Source organism: Giraffa tippelskirchi, chromosome 6 (genome assembly GCF_054371585.1).
Source record: "Giraffa tippelskirchi isolate mGirTip1 chromosome 6, T2T-mGirTip1v1.2.pri, whole genome shotgun sequence".
Taxonomy (NCBI): Eukaryota; Metazoa; Chordata; class Mammalia; order Artiodactyla; family Giraffidae; genus Giraffa; species Giraffa tippelskirchi.
The window spans coordinates 170,058,550-170,075,789 of NC_137280.1; the positions used below are offsets into that span (position 1 = coordinate 170,058,550).

Here is a 17,240-nt window from a genome sequence, read left to right on the forward strand (position 1 = left end):
ATTGATCATTTTGTGATTAATAAAGTTCATTAAGAGAGGGGCATACCAGACCACCTTGCTTGTCTCCTGAGAAACCTGTGGCTGGGTCAAGCAGCAACAGTTAGGATAGGACATGGAACAACTGACTCGTTCAAAATTAGGAGAGGAATATGACAAGGCTCTATATTGTCACCCTGCTTATTTAATTTATATGTGAAGTACATTATGTGAAATGCCAGGCTGGATGAATCACAAACTGGAATCAAGAGTTCCAGGAGAAATATCAACAACCTCAGATACGCAGATGATACCACGCTAATGGCAGAATGTGAAGAGGAGCTAAAGAGCCTCTTGATGAGGGTGAAAGACGAGAGTGAAAAGGCTGGCCTGAAACTCAGCATTCAAGAGAACTGTAAGATTATGGCATCCAGTTCCATCACTTCATGGCAAATAGAAGGGTAAAAAGTGGAAGTAATTTCAGATTTTTTCTTGAGCTCCAAAATCACTGTGAATGGTGACCCTCAGCCATGAAGTTAAAAGATCTTGTTAAAACTGCTACAACTGATATGTTCCATATTCATGTGGATACAAGGAAAAGCATGAACGTGATGAAAGAAATATGTGACATAAAAAACTCACAAACAAGCTTTAATAAAGCGAAAGAAATCCGAAATGAAGTATGCACTGGATAAGACATAAGCAAACTGATCAGAGAAATACAAATCTGAATAGCACCGTATATTTACAAAACTTCATGTTTATATTAACTCTTCCTGAAAAAAAAAATCACCAGAATGGTGCTATTAGTAAATTCTGTTAGACATTTCAGAAGGAAGAATTGCCTACTTTTCCTCTGTAAAATAAAAAATGATAAATCACTGCTCAATTTGAGAAAATTCAACATATATTCAGGATAAAAAAATGATCAGCAAACTTGAAACAGTAGGGAGCGTCCTCAAGCTGGTAAAGGGTGACTACTAACTACTAAGAAAGCTACAGCCAGAATCCTGCCGATGGTGGAGACACTGAACAGCTCTCCTTAACTGAAGAAACAAGACTGAGATACCTGTGCTCATCAGTTTTATTTAACATTGTACTAGACGACCTAGCCATTCCAATAAGATAAGAAAAATAATTGTTAAAGGTTAAAAAAGAGAAGCAAAATATATCTCTTTGAAGGTGTTATGATTGTTGACATAGAAAAATCTCAGGAAATATGGCTTAGAAACCAAATTATTGAATGTATCACATTAGCAGTACACAAGCGTAGTATAAAAATTGAAACTATTAGTATGTGTAACAAAAAAAACTGAAAGTTAAAAAAGGAAATAAATTAAGATTAGTTTAATTTAATTTTAATTAATGTTTAACTCAAAAACAATTCCACTTATGGTAGCAAAAAGCACATAAGACTATATATTAAAATTATTCACCAGTGTTCTACATGAGAATAAAAATATTGCTGAGAGAAATTAAATAAATGGAAAGATGAGACATTTTAGATTAGAATAACAACAGTGCAATCATAGCAGTTTTCCCCATATGGACTTCTAGATTAAATTACATTCCCAATGAAAATCCCAGTAGATTTTATCTGTGAAAATTGATAGAATTATTTTTAAATTAATAAAAGAACTCAAAGGACCTATGATAGTCAAACGATACTTAAAAAGAATAATATTGGATAAGTTACCTTACTTCAAGAATTAGAATAAAGCTGTGTTAATCAAGATAGTTTGACATTTAGAAAGAGAAATGCAGAGCTCAATGAAAAAGAAGAGAGACCAGAAATATGGTCAATTGGTATTTGTCAAAAGTGCCATGGTAATTCATTGGGAAAAGAAAAATATTTTCAACAAATTGCACAGAATAAGCCAAATGTGTCTAAGAAAAATAAATATTATGCCTTATCTCGAAAAGTGTAGTTTGCTCTTCACTATGCATCTCTGAGAAAACAATAAAGCATGTCACAGACTGGGACAAAATATTGTAAAACATATATCAGGCAAAGGCCCTGTAACTCAACTTCATAATGGATTCTTACTAGTTAATAATTCAACCAAGAAAACAATTAAAATTGAGGGAAAAACATGAATCAAAATTTTTCAGAAAAAGAAAGGCTAAATATAAGCATATGAATAAGAATTAAGAAATAAAAGACAATATACTTAGGAAAAATGATTCAGTCATCAAAACTAGAAAATGTTTGTGCTTCTATAGACACCTTATATCCACAGAATGGGAGAATAGAGTAGCAAAGTATACATCTGATAAGAGACTTGTTTCTAGCATGTATAATAATCTCTTACAACACAATACCAAGGCAGTTTATCCAGTTAAGAATGAGTAACGGATATGAATAGATATTTCTCCAAAGAAGATAGAAAATGGACACTTACTCTTCTTTCTTGATTGTCTCAGTCACTTCCAGGAGTCTCAACTTCTGTCCTCCATTCCTTGAAGATTTCAGCACTTTGTTGATATATAGAAATAGATAAAATTCCTGGGGGAGAGAAAATATGCTAGCTCCATATTTTTTGTGAAATTTATTTACTGTAGCATTGATCTCTGCTCCAATGAATTTTTCTTGAATATTTTCACTTAATATCTGTATTACACAGAAATTTATTAGCATAAATTGGCTGCCATATTATGGCCCATGCTTCTGTGCTGTCATGAATTCTGGAACCTCATACAACATGTACATGATTTAATTTAATATGGCCCCCTTAATATTTGCTGTTACCTCCACAGTTCTTTTGTAGTACTCTCTATTGATTATTGAGAGTTAAAGTACGTGCTTCTTGATTTATTACAGCCATTCTAAGGACACTTTTTTTTTTTCTGACCAGTGTGCATAAGAACATATTATGTGAAACTCTTTATATGCTAAATGTTTTTATAGAGCTAAACTTATCAAGGATTGTAAAATACTCTTATTATAATTATCTGGTCAGGTAAATTAAATACCTAAATAGATCTGTGATAATGATAGTGAATTTCTGAACAAAGTTGACTCAGTCAACTGGTATCTTTTTGTGTGTGTGGAAGACAGTATATAAGTTATAAATGAGGAATAAAAGAGTATCTATCAAGGATGACATTATAATTACATCAAATATATTATTAGAAAGTCAAAATTAATTCCTCTGCATATGGTCTATTTTCTTCTTGATTTCATCTGTCAGCTTGGCAACTGTGAAAGGCTTTCATGATTTTATAGCATTATCTTCTATTAAGAAGAGACCTGAATATTTAACTTTTTCCAGTAATCAACTTAGAAAATACTTCCTGAGCAAAAAGTGGAAAAGGCAGAAAATTTGAGGAAAATGACTTGTATTGAAGGTTTTTTTAATTATTTGACTTAATGGGAAAGTCAAACTTTCAACTAGTCTTAACCCATAATAGAAGGAATCTGTTATCAACTCTGCTTGCACTCATACATTGCTGTTCACAGTTTTAGGTGAAAAATGTAACTTGCTAGGAAAAAAGTGCTTAAATTTCTCACTTATTCACGTCTCAATTTTTGAGTTCTTCAGGAGCAGTGCTTCTGACATAGTAATGTCATTCCTCTGGCATGTGTAAGTGCTTAATTGGGCTAAAGATTCTCAAGTCTAAAACTTGGTTAGATAACAGTGAGGTGAATCATACGTACTAAATATATGTAGCTCTCTTCCTCATGGAAACATGTTCCAAATATACACAATTCTCAGTAAAGCTCAATAGAAAAATTATGTAACAATGATTGAAATGATATATGCAGTTAGCTACTGAAACACCAAAATTAACTTTTTCATTCCACAGGACTGTGATCATCAACTAATTGAGAAAGTTATGTTATTTTCCAGATTGACCAATAGATCAATGGAACACAAGAATGGTGAAATAGAACTATAAATAGCTGGAAGTTAACTTTTTTCAAAGATGCAAAAGCAATTCAGTGGGGAAATATAACCTCTTTAAGAAATGGGTTTAACCATCACAATACTGTAAAGTAATTATCCACCAATTAAAATTAATTAATTAATTAAAAAAGAAATGTGTTTATCCCACTGGATTTCCATATACAAAAAATAATAATAATTTTGATCCATATTTTGTACCATGTACAGAATTGCCTAATTCACTCAGATGTATTAGGGATATACATGTAACAGCTAGTATCAGAAAACTTCTAAAAGAAAACATCAGGCGAGATTGGGCACTCTTAGGATGGAAAACATCAGAGAAAATGTTTGTGATCTCAGTTAGGCAAAGATGCCTTAAATAGAAAGCACAAGTCATTAAAAAAAAAAATTCAAACTTTATAAAAATTGAGCAGTTTTGTTCTTTGAAAGGCACTGTTAAGGTGAAAGGATAAATTACAAACTGGAATAAATGTATGAAAATTGTGTATTGGATAAAGGACTTAAAATATTTTAATAACACTTTAAATTTCACAGCAAGAAATTAAACACTAATAAATAATGAGCAAAATATTTCATGTGGAAAGCCCTCAAATAATGTACATTGGCAAATGAGTGAAGTAAATCATGGAAAGAGAAATACATGTTATACCTTTTACATTGAACTCTAGGTAATGCAAAATAATCTACACAGTCAGAAAGTAGTTCAGTGGTTTCCAGAACAAGAAGAGGTCAAGAGGGAGAGATTACAGAGGAATATGAGGCAACTTCTGGGAGTGGTAGTTTTGTTCAAAGTCTTGTTTGCACTGATGGTTTTATGGAAAATATACCTACATATATATTTATACCAAATCATCAAATTGAATGTTTTAAATAGGAGCAATTTTCTACCCTTCTGTATGTCTCTTATATCTCAATAAAGATAATGAAAAGAAAAAAACTAGAAAAATAGTTTAGCATTTTTAAGAAACACTCAAAACTAGAATTATAGTTGTTAATAAGTTAATATAAAAATATATGGCATGTTTAACCATTCATTGATTGACATCTGTGCTTTTCAGCTTGCAGCTATTACAAGCAAAGCAGTAATGAATATTAGTATACATGTTTTATGTGTTCATAATTTTCTATTTCTCTAAGATAAATGCACAAGTGTACAGTTGCTGTACCATATGGTAATTCCATGTTTAGCTTTATGGGAAATTCTTGAAGTCTTTACCAGACTGTAACATTTTACATTCCCATCAGCAATATGTATCCTTACTGGTGTTTGATGTTACCGTTAAATTTTGTTAGCCATTCTGGTAGGTGTGTAATGATATCTCATTACAGCTTTAATTTGTGTTTCCTTATAATGGCTAATGAGATTAATCCTCATGTGCTTTTTTTTTTGGTCATTTGTACATCCCCTTTGCTGAAATATCTTCCATGTCTTTTGTTAATTTTCTAATTAGATTGTTTTGCTTTTCCTATTGAGTTTTGATAGATAGTGAGGGATGAAGGAGCTATGGGTATAGTTAATAAAGGAGGAGCAAGAAGGATTCTTGTGGTGAGTCTGTCTCTTGACCGCAATGGTGGTCTCATAAATCTACCCTTGTGATAACATTACATGGAACTAAATAGACATACAGACTTCCCTGCTGGCTCAGTAGAAAGAATCTCCCTGCCAATGCAGGAGACGTGGGTTCGATCCCTGGGTCAGGAAGATCCCCTGGAGGAGGGCATGCCAACCCACTCCAGTATTCTTGCCTGGAGAATCCCATGGACAGAAGAGCCTGGTGGGCTACAGTCCATGGGGTCGCAAAGAGTCAGACACGCCTGAGTGACTAATGCTTGCAAGCAGTTGTGTATATATTTGTCTGTGCTTATATTAACAAGAGGATTTGAGGAAGAGCAAAGTTACCTTAGGTGCTGTGTGAGTAGGGAATAAAAATAGATTGTAATTTATATTTGGGTGTATACATTTTTCATACCAATACACACACATATACTTTATTATATATAATATTTATTGTAATAGAGCCTTCATATTTATTGTTATTGTAACAAAATAAAAAATAGTAAAGAAGCAATGTTAAATTGTAATGAACAAAATGATTATAAAAGGCTAAGTGTCTATGTAATATGAAAAATATAACTATTAGATAAAGAACAAAGTTTAAAATGAGTACGATAAAATCTAAGAGGATACTTGCATAGGCGGAGCAAAGTACATTCTGGGCTAAGAAGTGTTAACAGGATTTGATATGTGAGGCTTCTTTGCTTTCTGGCCGTGCGGAGTCTTACTTGCAGAATCTACCTTTGTTGCTGCAGGATCCTCAGTAGAGGTATGTGGGCTCTTAGTTCAGGCGTGTAGGTAGGTCTAGAGATGGGACCTTGGCCCCCTGCATTGGGAGGGTGAAGTCTTAACCATTGAACCCCCAGATGAGCCCCTAGGTATGATGTTTCTATATGACATTCTTCTATGAAACTGTCTCAATTTGGAACATAAGAGAAATGTAATATAATTCCTCTGAGAATAGCCAAGATTAATTTTATGTAATGTTTTTATTTTTAAAAAGGATAAAGAAAGATTTTTCCTACTAAATTGTGAAGAGTGTTGTGAAGGTAGGATAATTCAAAAATTGTGACTCTGATTTAGTTGCAGGCAAACAACTTCTGTACTTCAGAATGTTATGTATAGAAGCAGTCCCACCATAAAAATGTGTGTGTGTGTGTGAGGAAATGGTACATGATAAATTTAGCACTAAAAATGATTTGGGCAAATATGTCATGTAAAACAGGGTATGGAAAAGGTAGATCTACCAAGATACTATATAAAAAAAGTGAGAACACCTATTATTCCCCAGAAAAGTTTATTTTGAATTAATTTATATCTTAAATTAATTTTTAAACTATTTACCAGTGTAGAGGGAGTTTTTCATTTCTGAACTTACCTAGGAGAACCTCTATGTCTTATTTGAATGTCTACCAATTAGTACCATGCCTGGCACATAGAACATCATAAGTTAGTATTTATGGAGTGAATTAGCGAAGGAAATAACCCCATTAACATGATATGACAATCCTTTATTTTCTCTAATAAGGAGTGCGATCTATTAGCACCTTTCTTCAAGACGTAATTTTATGGGAGAAACAGTAAACTCAATGATATGTTAATGATTCTTTAAGAAACTAAGCTTCACAAACTCCACATTAAAGTCATAAAAACTAAATGCTTTGGTTATCACATGAAAATGATTCTTATTTGTAGCCAGAAATGGAATAGCTCTTCCAAGAAAATACTATAAATGACCTCATGGTAAATTGATTCCAAGCTTCCAATAACGACTCTCCCCCCTCTCCCTTCCCCCAGACACACAGGAGCATTTCTCACCCTCACTTCAGGCATCTAAAAATCCAAGTGCTTTCTTGTGTTCTGTGTCAAAAGGATAACAACTCATGATAGCAGTTCTTTGAACTCGGTTTTAGCAAGTGAAGTGAATCTTGCATTTATATAGCTACAGATTTTCATCAGTGACTGTAAAACTAACCACTTATCACTTGTTAAATTACTTTCAAGTAGGAGCAGGTAGGTGATCAATTGGCAAGACCTCAGCCACATCTGATGTGACCATTCATACCTACACATTTCTGGAGATGTTTTTTCCTAATCTCAGGAGAAACTAAAAAAAAATGGCCTTGACAGTATCTAGAAATTGAGATTAAAGGAGCAACCTCTGGTCACAGCTTCTTTAGGAGCATTTTAACAAATAAAGACAACATCAAAAGACCTGTCCTGAACCCTTGGCATTGAATGACTTGTGTAATTCCCACAACCATCCTATGAGAATGAGGATAATTTTCTCATTTTCAAATAAGGAAACTGAGGTTCAGAGATTGTGATCCGGTCAACGTCAAACAAGTGCACAGGTCTTTACTTGTCTCAACCTGGGGACTGGACCCTTCCTACTCAGCACAGATAATCAGTACAAATCCAGCCCCTGTATCAAGAGGGAATCTTCCATCCACTGCCTGAGGATAATTCCGTCCAACCCAATTCCCTTTCCTAACACTCAAAGGTACATAGTTTGTTCCTGAGATAACATCTTAATCATTTTTACTCAGACTGACATATATCACCCTGCCGTAAATCCTCTCTTTTAAAATTCTCAAGTGTATCATGAGGCTTTTCTATCATTTGAAGAGATTCCCTTAATTAATAGATGGATAGTTCCATTACTTAAATTGTGGTTCAGGAATTAATCTTAGATTTACATGGGTTGCATCTACCTAAATAAACTTTAAATCATATTACATACATCCTTGTTTACTAATCACTTATGGTCCAACAGCTATGCCATTAATTTAAATACTGAGCATATTTTGTGTGTGGGTAAAGTATATGTGAATTCTATCCCCTACCTCAATGTATATATTTAATATATATGTAAAATCTATATAATGAATGCATAAATAAATTTTGAGTATGTATGTCACTATAGTGCACCTGAATATACACCTACAAACTAGTTTGCATCTAAACAGCCATTCTTTTTTCATTGAACTTTCCCTTGTTTATTTCAGTAAATATTTACTGAATATATAATTTGCATTCAAGTAGAAATAACTTATTACTTGCTTTCACTGAAAATAATATTATATGAATCATTTATGTATTTGTTTATGGCTAGCTGGGTCTTCACTGCTGTGGGGGCTACTCTCTAGATGTGGCGTGCGGGCTCCTGATTGCGGTGGATTCTCCTGTTGCAGAGTACGCTCTAAGGCTCACGGGCTTCAGTAGTTGCAGCAGGTGGACTTCAATAGTTATGGCACATGGGCTTCAGTAGCTGCAGCTCATGGGCTCAGTAGCTCCCCTCGTGGGCTCTAGAGCGCCGGCTCAGTACTTGGGGTACACGGGCTTAGCTGCTCTGTGGCATGTGGGATCTTGGATCAGGGATCAAACCCATGTCTCTGCATAGACAGGTGGATTCTTTACCACTGAGCCATCAGGGAAGCCCTGAATACAGTATTCTTAATCAGGTTATACAGCTTAACTGGTTAGATATCTCATACACTGAACGATCACTGAAGGAGAAGAACCAGTCAGTTTGCCTGTACATTTTAGAACACTGCCAATTATTCAGAAATTTCACCAGCTTAATTACTTATTTAACTAACAAAAATTAATGTGTTTATAGTCATGCCTCTATTAATTTAAAAATCTGATTATGCCATCTTTATAGCCAGGAAAAGATGCACTTTTCACTGAAGTTACAATAGTAAATTAAAAATTTATTTTCTATGTACAATCACTGGAATTTTGTGATAGAAATTTAACTGTGGACTAAATCTTAGCTTAATCTGCGTCCAGAAATGATTAGTGAAGTACTAGGAAAGCACTAGGTTTTAGCCTGGAAGTTAATAATTACCAGATGTAAGCCAAACTAATTACATTTATATCTGGATTAGTAATCAAAAGCCTTGGCCAGATATGGCTGTTTCTTTAATCACCATTTATATTTCAATTGCTCTTTTCCCAAATGCTTACCTGAGTAGAGTGAAACATTTTTTAATTATATATTTATAATATAATGCTTTAACTTATCTGTTATATTGACTTACCTATAATTTAGATAACAGTAGAATGAAGATAACTGTCAGCCTCAGAGAAATATGGGCCCCTGAAGGCGTTTCTCTCCTTCAGCCTGTGCACCTCATAGTACAGGGTCTAATACATCATTCTGGTATCAGAAAGCATGACATATAGTCATCCATTTTGTTTCCTTCTGTTGCCATATTTAATCAAAATAGATGATCTAGAACTTATTTTGCTGGGCCTATGTCTATCAATATTTTCAGTTAATAATTTTGTCCAAGGTAACACAGAACTTAAAGAAAAATAAATATATTTTAATGGTTGAAAATTCCTATATTACAAAATTTTGATTCCAGTAATGTTATTATTCTGCTTTTATCATACATTTTAATAATCTTGATAATAACACTCATTCAAACTATGAGAAATTATTTTTTATTTAAATGTAGCCTCAGAATTAATTTCATCATTTCACTACTTGGCAAAAAATGCTAATATTATTTTTTTATTGGAGTATAGTTGGTTTACAATGTTGGATTCGTTTCTGCTGTATGTCAAAGTGAATCAGCAACATGTATAGTCAGAAAGATAAAAACAAATATTGTATATTAACACATATATATGGAATCTAGGAAATGGTACATATGAACTTATTTGCAAAGATAACAGTTTTATAGCAGCTTTGTTGAGGTAGAATTCAGCTGTACTGTGTAGTAGTACAGAGACATGAATTCAGTGTCATGATTCAGGACATGGTTGCTGTTTAACATCATTCCACTTGGGCTGCATACAAATTCATGAGAAAAATATTGTGTGTGTGTTCAGTTGCTAAGTTGTGTCTGACTCTTTGTGACCCCATGGACTACAGCACACCAGGCTTCCCTGTCATTCACCATCTCCCGGAATGGTGAAGTTTAGTTTGCTCAAATTCATGTCCATTGAGTCGGTGATGCCATCCAACCATTTCATCCTCTGTCGTCCCCTTCTCCTCCTGCCGTCAGCCTTTCCCAGCATCAGGATCTTTTCCAATGAGTCAGTTCTTCGCATCAGGTTGCCAAAGACTGGAGCTTCAGCTTTAGCATCAGTCCTTCCAATGAATATTCAGGATTGATTTCCTTTAGGATTGACTAGTTTGATCTTCTTGCAGTCCAAGAGACTCTCAAGAGTCTTCTCCAGCACTACAGTTCAAAAGCATCAATTCTTTAGTGCTCAGCCTTCTTTCCAAACCAACTCTCACTTCTGTATATGACTACAGGATGGAGTAGGCAAGACTAGACAGCAGGGAGAATCATCTTCTCAATCCAGGGATCAAACTCAGGTCCTGCAATGCAGGCAGATTCTTTACCAGCTGAGCCACCAGGGAAGCCCAAAAATACTGGAGTGGGTTGCCTATCCCTTCTCCAGGAGATCTTCCAGACCCAGGGGTCAAACCAGGGTTTCCTACATTGCAGGTGGATTCTTTACCAGCTGAGCTACCAGGGAAGCCCAAAGCAAGTGAAGACAATCCAAATAAGAAAAAGCAAGGCTTGCTATAGTCAGCCACCATCTCTTGCATTTGGCAGAGTTAAAGGCAAGCTGAAGAGGAAAAACATGGAGAAAAGAGAAAGCTACAGGTACAACCTAAATGGAGGCTCTTGTCCTGGGGAAGCTGCTGGTTGGAAAAGGAGAAGGTGGACATACTATGTGATGGGTAAAGGTATGTATTTGACTCTCTCTGGTTGGTTCTAAGTTGGAAGAAAAGACAAAAATTAGGGAAGTTGTTATTAACCAAGTTCTGCTTTCGAGCTGATTGCTACAGTAATTATTTGCCTTGCTGTCGAGAGACAGTGGGAGACAAAGAAAGGGAGAAAAAATAGAGAGTGTGATAACCAAATAGCTCATTTATAATTTTCTATGGGATGCTGAAAGATATTTCAGGAGGTTAATACCCGTTTTATGGAACTTTACAGAAATGTATGGTGTTTAAATTTAAATAAGATTTAAAAAAATGGGCAGTGGAGAAGAAAACTGGACTTTTGAGACAAAGATTAGAGGCAGTAAAGGTGAAAGTTTGATAAAAGCAATAGACCCAGGGTATCTGTATAATGCAGTTGGGGAGGTTTTGGGAGGGTTATAGGGGAGAGTCTGATATTCAGAGAGTATTTCAAAGAATTTCTCTGCTTTCAAGGTCACCATTAACATGCAGAGAAGTGAGGCATATATGTAGAATTTCAGTAATAAAATGAGATAAGGCAAACCTCAGTGGTTCTAGGGAGCCAAATCTTTGTTTAAAAAGGCATTTTTAAAATTTCTGTACATCTGAAGGGAAAAAAAAACAAACCTAAGTGAATAATAGTGAAAATCACACTCACCTAAAATATAAGTAACAGTTAAGAACTTCTGATTTTCAAATATTTATGAATTTTGACATATGAACTTTCTTCAGACAATGATTTTAAAAATGTAATTTATTCAATTATTTATTAAATAAATGAGTGGAGTATTAAAATGATATATCCCAAATTAGCATAAATCTTTAATTTTGAATGAAAAATAAATACTAATCAAATAGAACAACAAAAAGCTATGTTCAATAAACATTTTTTGATTTCACATTGAAAAAAAAGATATTCCTAAAGGGGATGCTTCCTGGAAATCTCTGGATTTTCAATGACAAGAAGTTCACTAGCCGCGAGGGAGACTAGAGCAATAAATAAGAACAGTGGCTTTAAAATCAGACACGCTTGTGTTCAGATTCCAGCTCTGTAATCCTGTGTGCTCGTGAAAATGTTCTTTAAAACAGTGCTTATTTTATTCATGCTTAAAATATGATAATAATAGCAATCATATCATTGCAACAAAGGACATTTATAAAAGGCATACTTGGTTTAGGCTTTTTTTTTTTAATTAGTTTATTTTCTATTTTTTAACTTTACAATATTGTATTGGTTTTCCCATACATTGACATGAATCCACCATGGGTGTACATGTGTTCCCCTTCCAGAACCCCCCTTCCACCTCCCTCCCCATCCCATCCCTCTGGGTCATCCCAGTGTACCAGCCCCGAGCACCCTGTATCATGCGTCGAACCTAGACTGGCGATTCCTTTCGCATATGATAATTTCCATGCTTCAATGCCATTCTCCCATATCATCCCGCCCTCGCCCTCTCCCATAGAGTCCATAATACTGTTCTATTTATCTGTGTCTCTTTTGATGTCTCGCATACAGGGATATCTTTACCAATTGACTAAATACCATATATATGTGTTAGTATACTGTATTGGTGTTTTTCTTTCTGGCTTACTTTACTCTGTATAATAGGCTCCAGTTTCATCCACCTCATTAGAACTGATTCGAATGTATTCTTTTTAATGGCTGAGTAATATTCCATTGTGTATATGTACCACAGCTTCCTTATCCATTCATATGTTGATGGGCATCTAGGCTGCTTCCATGTCCTGGCTATTATAAACAGTGCTGCGATGAACATTGGGGTACGGTGTTAGGCTTTTTAAGTAATTCATATGATCATCACATTTTATTCTTAAGCAGTCTTATGAGTTATGTGGTATTAGCATCATTCCAATTTTTTGGATGAAAATATGAAGTCACAGAAAGGTTAAGTGATAGACCCAAGAGCCACACAGCTGGCAAGTCCTGGAAACAGACTGTGAGCTCAGGAAGTCTGCTTCCCTCATCAGTACTTGTGCTTTTATGAGAGTTACATGACATCATGCTTGTGTGTCCTACCTGCCATAATTTACCAAACATGCACTTAGGAAAATTAATATTGTTAGTTATTATGGAAATAAAATCTTTGACAGTAGATGAGCCCCTCTAACATATATAATGAACTCTACCACTTTTGATTAATCATTTTTTAGAGAATTGGTTCAAATATAATGATAGCAAAGTAAGATTGAATTTTGGATTTGATACTGTTGATTGAATTATATATGCATACACACAGACATGCTTTGTGATCAATTTTTTAAGCTTTAAATAATTGAAATGTTATCTTTGGGCACTCTATTTTCTAAATTAATTGTTTTGGACTATCTAGAAAAACCACAACCCAACTAACATTCAGAAAGCCAAGTACTGTTTGGCCTGATTGAACCTACAAGTTCAAAGGATAATTGCCAAGTGTGTTCTTTGCATTGTATCTGTATGGTTGCTACTGTAATTGGAGGAACTATTAGTAAACTCATACCCTGAAAAAGTCAGTAAGTATTTATAGGTAAATCGCACTTCCCCATGTGTGCTGTCTTCATCTTTTCTTCATTTTCTATTTGGGAGGTATTTAGGTAAATCTTATTAGGATTAAATAATGTTGAAAATGCATGAAAACTGTTAGTTCTCCATGGAAACTCACCTTTCTCTGTGGGAATTGCATGATAACAAGGGGGCTGACTTTGTGACCACAGATGCTCGGTGTAGTTGAATAACTTTTTAACAAAGCTTTGTAGTTGCAACTTCCAATTCAATAATGGATTTTGGAGATCATAGCCCATCAGGTTAGAATGAGACTCAACCAGAGACCTGTAAATAAATCTGCATTACGGGCAAAGATACATTTTAAAGTGACTGAAAATCCAATCAGTGACATTGAACCCCTTAATGGCCCCTGTTTTCTATCTGTCATTTGTGTTGCTGATGAGAAGAGAGTTTTATAAAGTTCTATATAAGGACTAGAAAACCCACAAACAGTTCAAAAGACTGAGTAATAGCTTGATCTTCCCCCTAACCCCCTTTTGAACATCTCTGCTAAGAACGGGTGAAAGAGCATCTGAAGGTAAAGTGAGGATATGGACATGGACACACAGTTGACAACTTACTTCCTGGGATTAAGAAGAAACATAAGCTTTGTCGATTATAACCCAATAAATCTGAGAAAAAGAGAAGAAAAATAATGCTCAGTGACTTAGAAGAGTCATTTTTCTTTGTCCACTCTTTTGCATAAATATAGCAAAGTTAATAAATAACAGAGGGTTAATATACACATGTATAGAACAGAATTGCTTGCTGAAAGACCAAGTAAGATTTGCTTTTAGTGGGTCAAAAACAATAAAATACAGAGGATGATTGTGAACACTAGTCATAGGGAAACTCTCACTTTAAGAAAAGGTTGTTATAGAGTCAGATAATCCTATGCAATAGTGAAAAAATAAATCAACTGTATTTAGAAAAAGATGGCATTACTTTGATAGCAATAAGCTGAAGCACAAAAACAGGGAGCCCATCAATTTAAAGGGGAAAAAAATTGGTCCGAAGCGTTTGGTTTTGTCTTTGATTTTATTGTGGTTTTTAATCTACTATAATCAGATGTGGAATCCTGTCTCATCTCCACCTTTGACTACACAGCAAGTGTGTTTTGACATGTTCTGAGAACAGACTGGAGTGAATTGTAGCGTGACAGCTACAGAAGCATCTCTGTGGAGGTGGACCAAGCTCATATGGCCCTTCTCAGCAGTAGAGAGCTGCCCAGGCACTGGAGCCAGGTTTTGGAATTACTTCTGACTTTTGCTGTGGTTACAATTACAATTATAGCTGTTAATCATGGCTAATTGAGAGGACAGCAAAAAATCTGTCACTTGTAGAGGGAGAGGCATGTTTCGAATGCCAGGAAACAAACCAGCAAAAAGCCTGGCTTAGAGAGAACAGAAGTGAGGAAGGAGGTGGCTTGAACCATGGCCGCAGGGATATTAAACTATCACGAGGGTTTTGAATTAGACTAGAATGGCTAGGTTGGAGTAAGATTGAAAAGGAAAGACTGGCTGTTTGCCTCATGAAGGTATTGGAACCTCCTGGAAGATGCCAGAACAAATTTTAGTTCAGATGGTTCCAGAATACTGTTGCCAGAGCCCCAGGGACCTCCCCACAGAATTAGCCTTTGTATCTAATATCTGCTGTCAGCTCTCCCAGACACCATACCAGATCTTAGGACTCATCTCTTTTATACTGGCCCTCTGCCCAGGCCCAGATACTGACTTGTCTTAAATTTCCAACACTACAACACTGAGCCGCAACCCTCAGTCAGTAGAAACACGAAAGGCCTCAAGCAGAAGCAAACCTAGAGGTTCTAAATAACAAGGATTTTTTCTTAAGACTAAGAAATTGACCTGTGGTGCTGGAGAAGACTCTTGAGAGTCCCTTGGATGGCAAGGAGATCCAACCAGTCCATCCTAAAGGAGATCAGTCCTGGGTGTTCATTGGAAGGACGAGTACTGAAGCTGAAACTCCAATATTCTGGCCACCCGATGCAAAGAGCTGACTCATTGGAAAAGACCCTGATGCTGGGAAAGATTGAAGGCAGGAGGAGAAGGGGACGACAGAGGATGAGATGGCTGGATGGCATCACCGATTCAATGGACATGAGTTTGAGTAAACTCCGGGAGTTGGTGATGGACAGGGAGTCCTGGCATGCTGCGGTCCATGGGGTCGCAAAGAGTCGGACACGACTGAGTAACCGAACTGAACTGAATTGAAGAAATTAGAATAGATGATGCTGCACAGGAATCTTGCATTTACCCTAATTTTAGGGCAGTTAATATTTTCCAAAGATTTTCCCGTCTCCGTTATGTAATATTTATAGCAACAGTGTAAGCTATGTATTGTGAAGAGGCCTATTTTGCAAATAGGAAGAAACATTACTGAATCTCCCACGTGACCACAGAGAGTGAGTGCCCTGGCAGTGACCCAGACTCTGAGCCTGAGTCCATATTCATGCTCCTTCTACAGAAATGTTGGTATTTGGTTGTGACATATAAATAGAAATCTGAACAAATGCTGTCAGAAAAAAAGAACTAGGCTAGACACGGGAAAATAAAGAGACAAAATGAGTTAAAATACCAAAGTGAACATTTTAATGTTGATTTTACAATGGCTCTTTGTACGTTCCCAATCCTTGGTTGGGGCTTCCCTCGTGGCTCAGACGGTAAAGAATCCATCTGCAATGCAGAAGACCCGGGTTTGATCCCTGGGTCGGGAACATCCACTGGAGAAGGAAATGGCAACCCACTCCAATATTCTTTCCTGGAGAATCCCATGGACAGAGGAACCTGGCCGGCTACAGCCCATGGGGTTGCAAAGAGTCAGACAACTGAGAGACTACATTTTCACTTTGACTTTCTTTCAATCCTTGGTTACAATATGGCCTTCCCATCATGGCTCCAGCGTCCTCCCTGGTAGGATCCTGTGACCCTAGGCGTTCACTTTCTTCCCTGTCTTACTTGCCCTGAGTCCTCCCCCCAGTGGATCCCAAATCACTTCTACCTGCTATCACAGTACCTCTTCAACCAGTCTTCTTCCAGCTTCTGATACAATGTCTACCCCAAACTGGCATGCATCTAGGAATATATACAGATACAGAACCTGGGTGCTTTGCCCTGCTATTTGGGCTTTGGGGACAATGGTAGCCTCCTTCACTTCCCCCTGGCATTTCACCATTCAGTTCAGTTCAGTCGCTCAGTTGTGTCTGACTCTTTGTGACCCTATGAACTGCAGCACGCCAGGCCTCCCTGTCCATCACCAACTGCCGGAGTTCACTCAAACTCCTGTCCATTGAGTCGGTGATGCCATCCAGCCATCTCATCCTCTGTTGTCCCCCTCTCCTCCTGCCCCCAATCTTCCACCATTAGGGAGGCAGTGACAAAAGGCTGCTAGCTAATTCCTTCCGGTTACCTATTAGAAACACTCTCAACCTCATCTTCACATCAGCATATCCCCTGACATTAGCTAAATATTGTGAAGATATGAATAGGGAGAGAACTCATCCTTTATAAGATCTGGGCCATT

The 17,240-nt window shown here is 36.3% G+C and overlaps 1 protein-coding gene across 5 annotated transcripts in view; it reads left to right on the plus strand.

Moving 5' to 3' along the window:
- The window catches only part of LOC145509654 (uncharacterized), a 641,798-nt gene that overhangs the window by 316,842 nt on the left and 307,716 nt on the right, over nucleotides 1-17,240 (plus strand). For 3 of the 5 annotated variants that reach the window (XR_014056278.1, XR_014056280.1, XM_081498872.1), the window contains one exon: nucleotides 10,914-11,158. The exons of the other annotated variants lie outside the window; for them this stretch is intronic. Coding sequence is in view for 1 of the 3 variants with exons in the window: in XM_081498872.1 (XP_081354998.1) it covers nucleotides 10,914-11,158 (245 nt within the window). In the remaining 2 variants the exon portion in view is untranslated. The remainder of the gene's footprint in view (nucleotides 1-10,913; nucleotides 11,159-17,240) is intronic. 5 annotated transcript variants of the gene reach the window in all.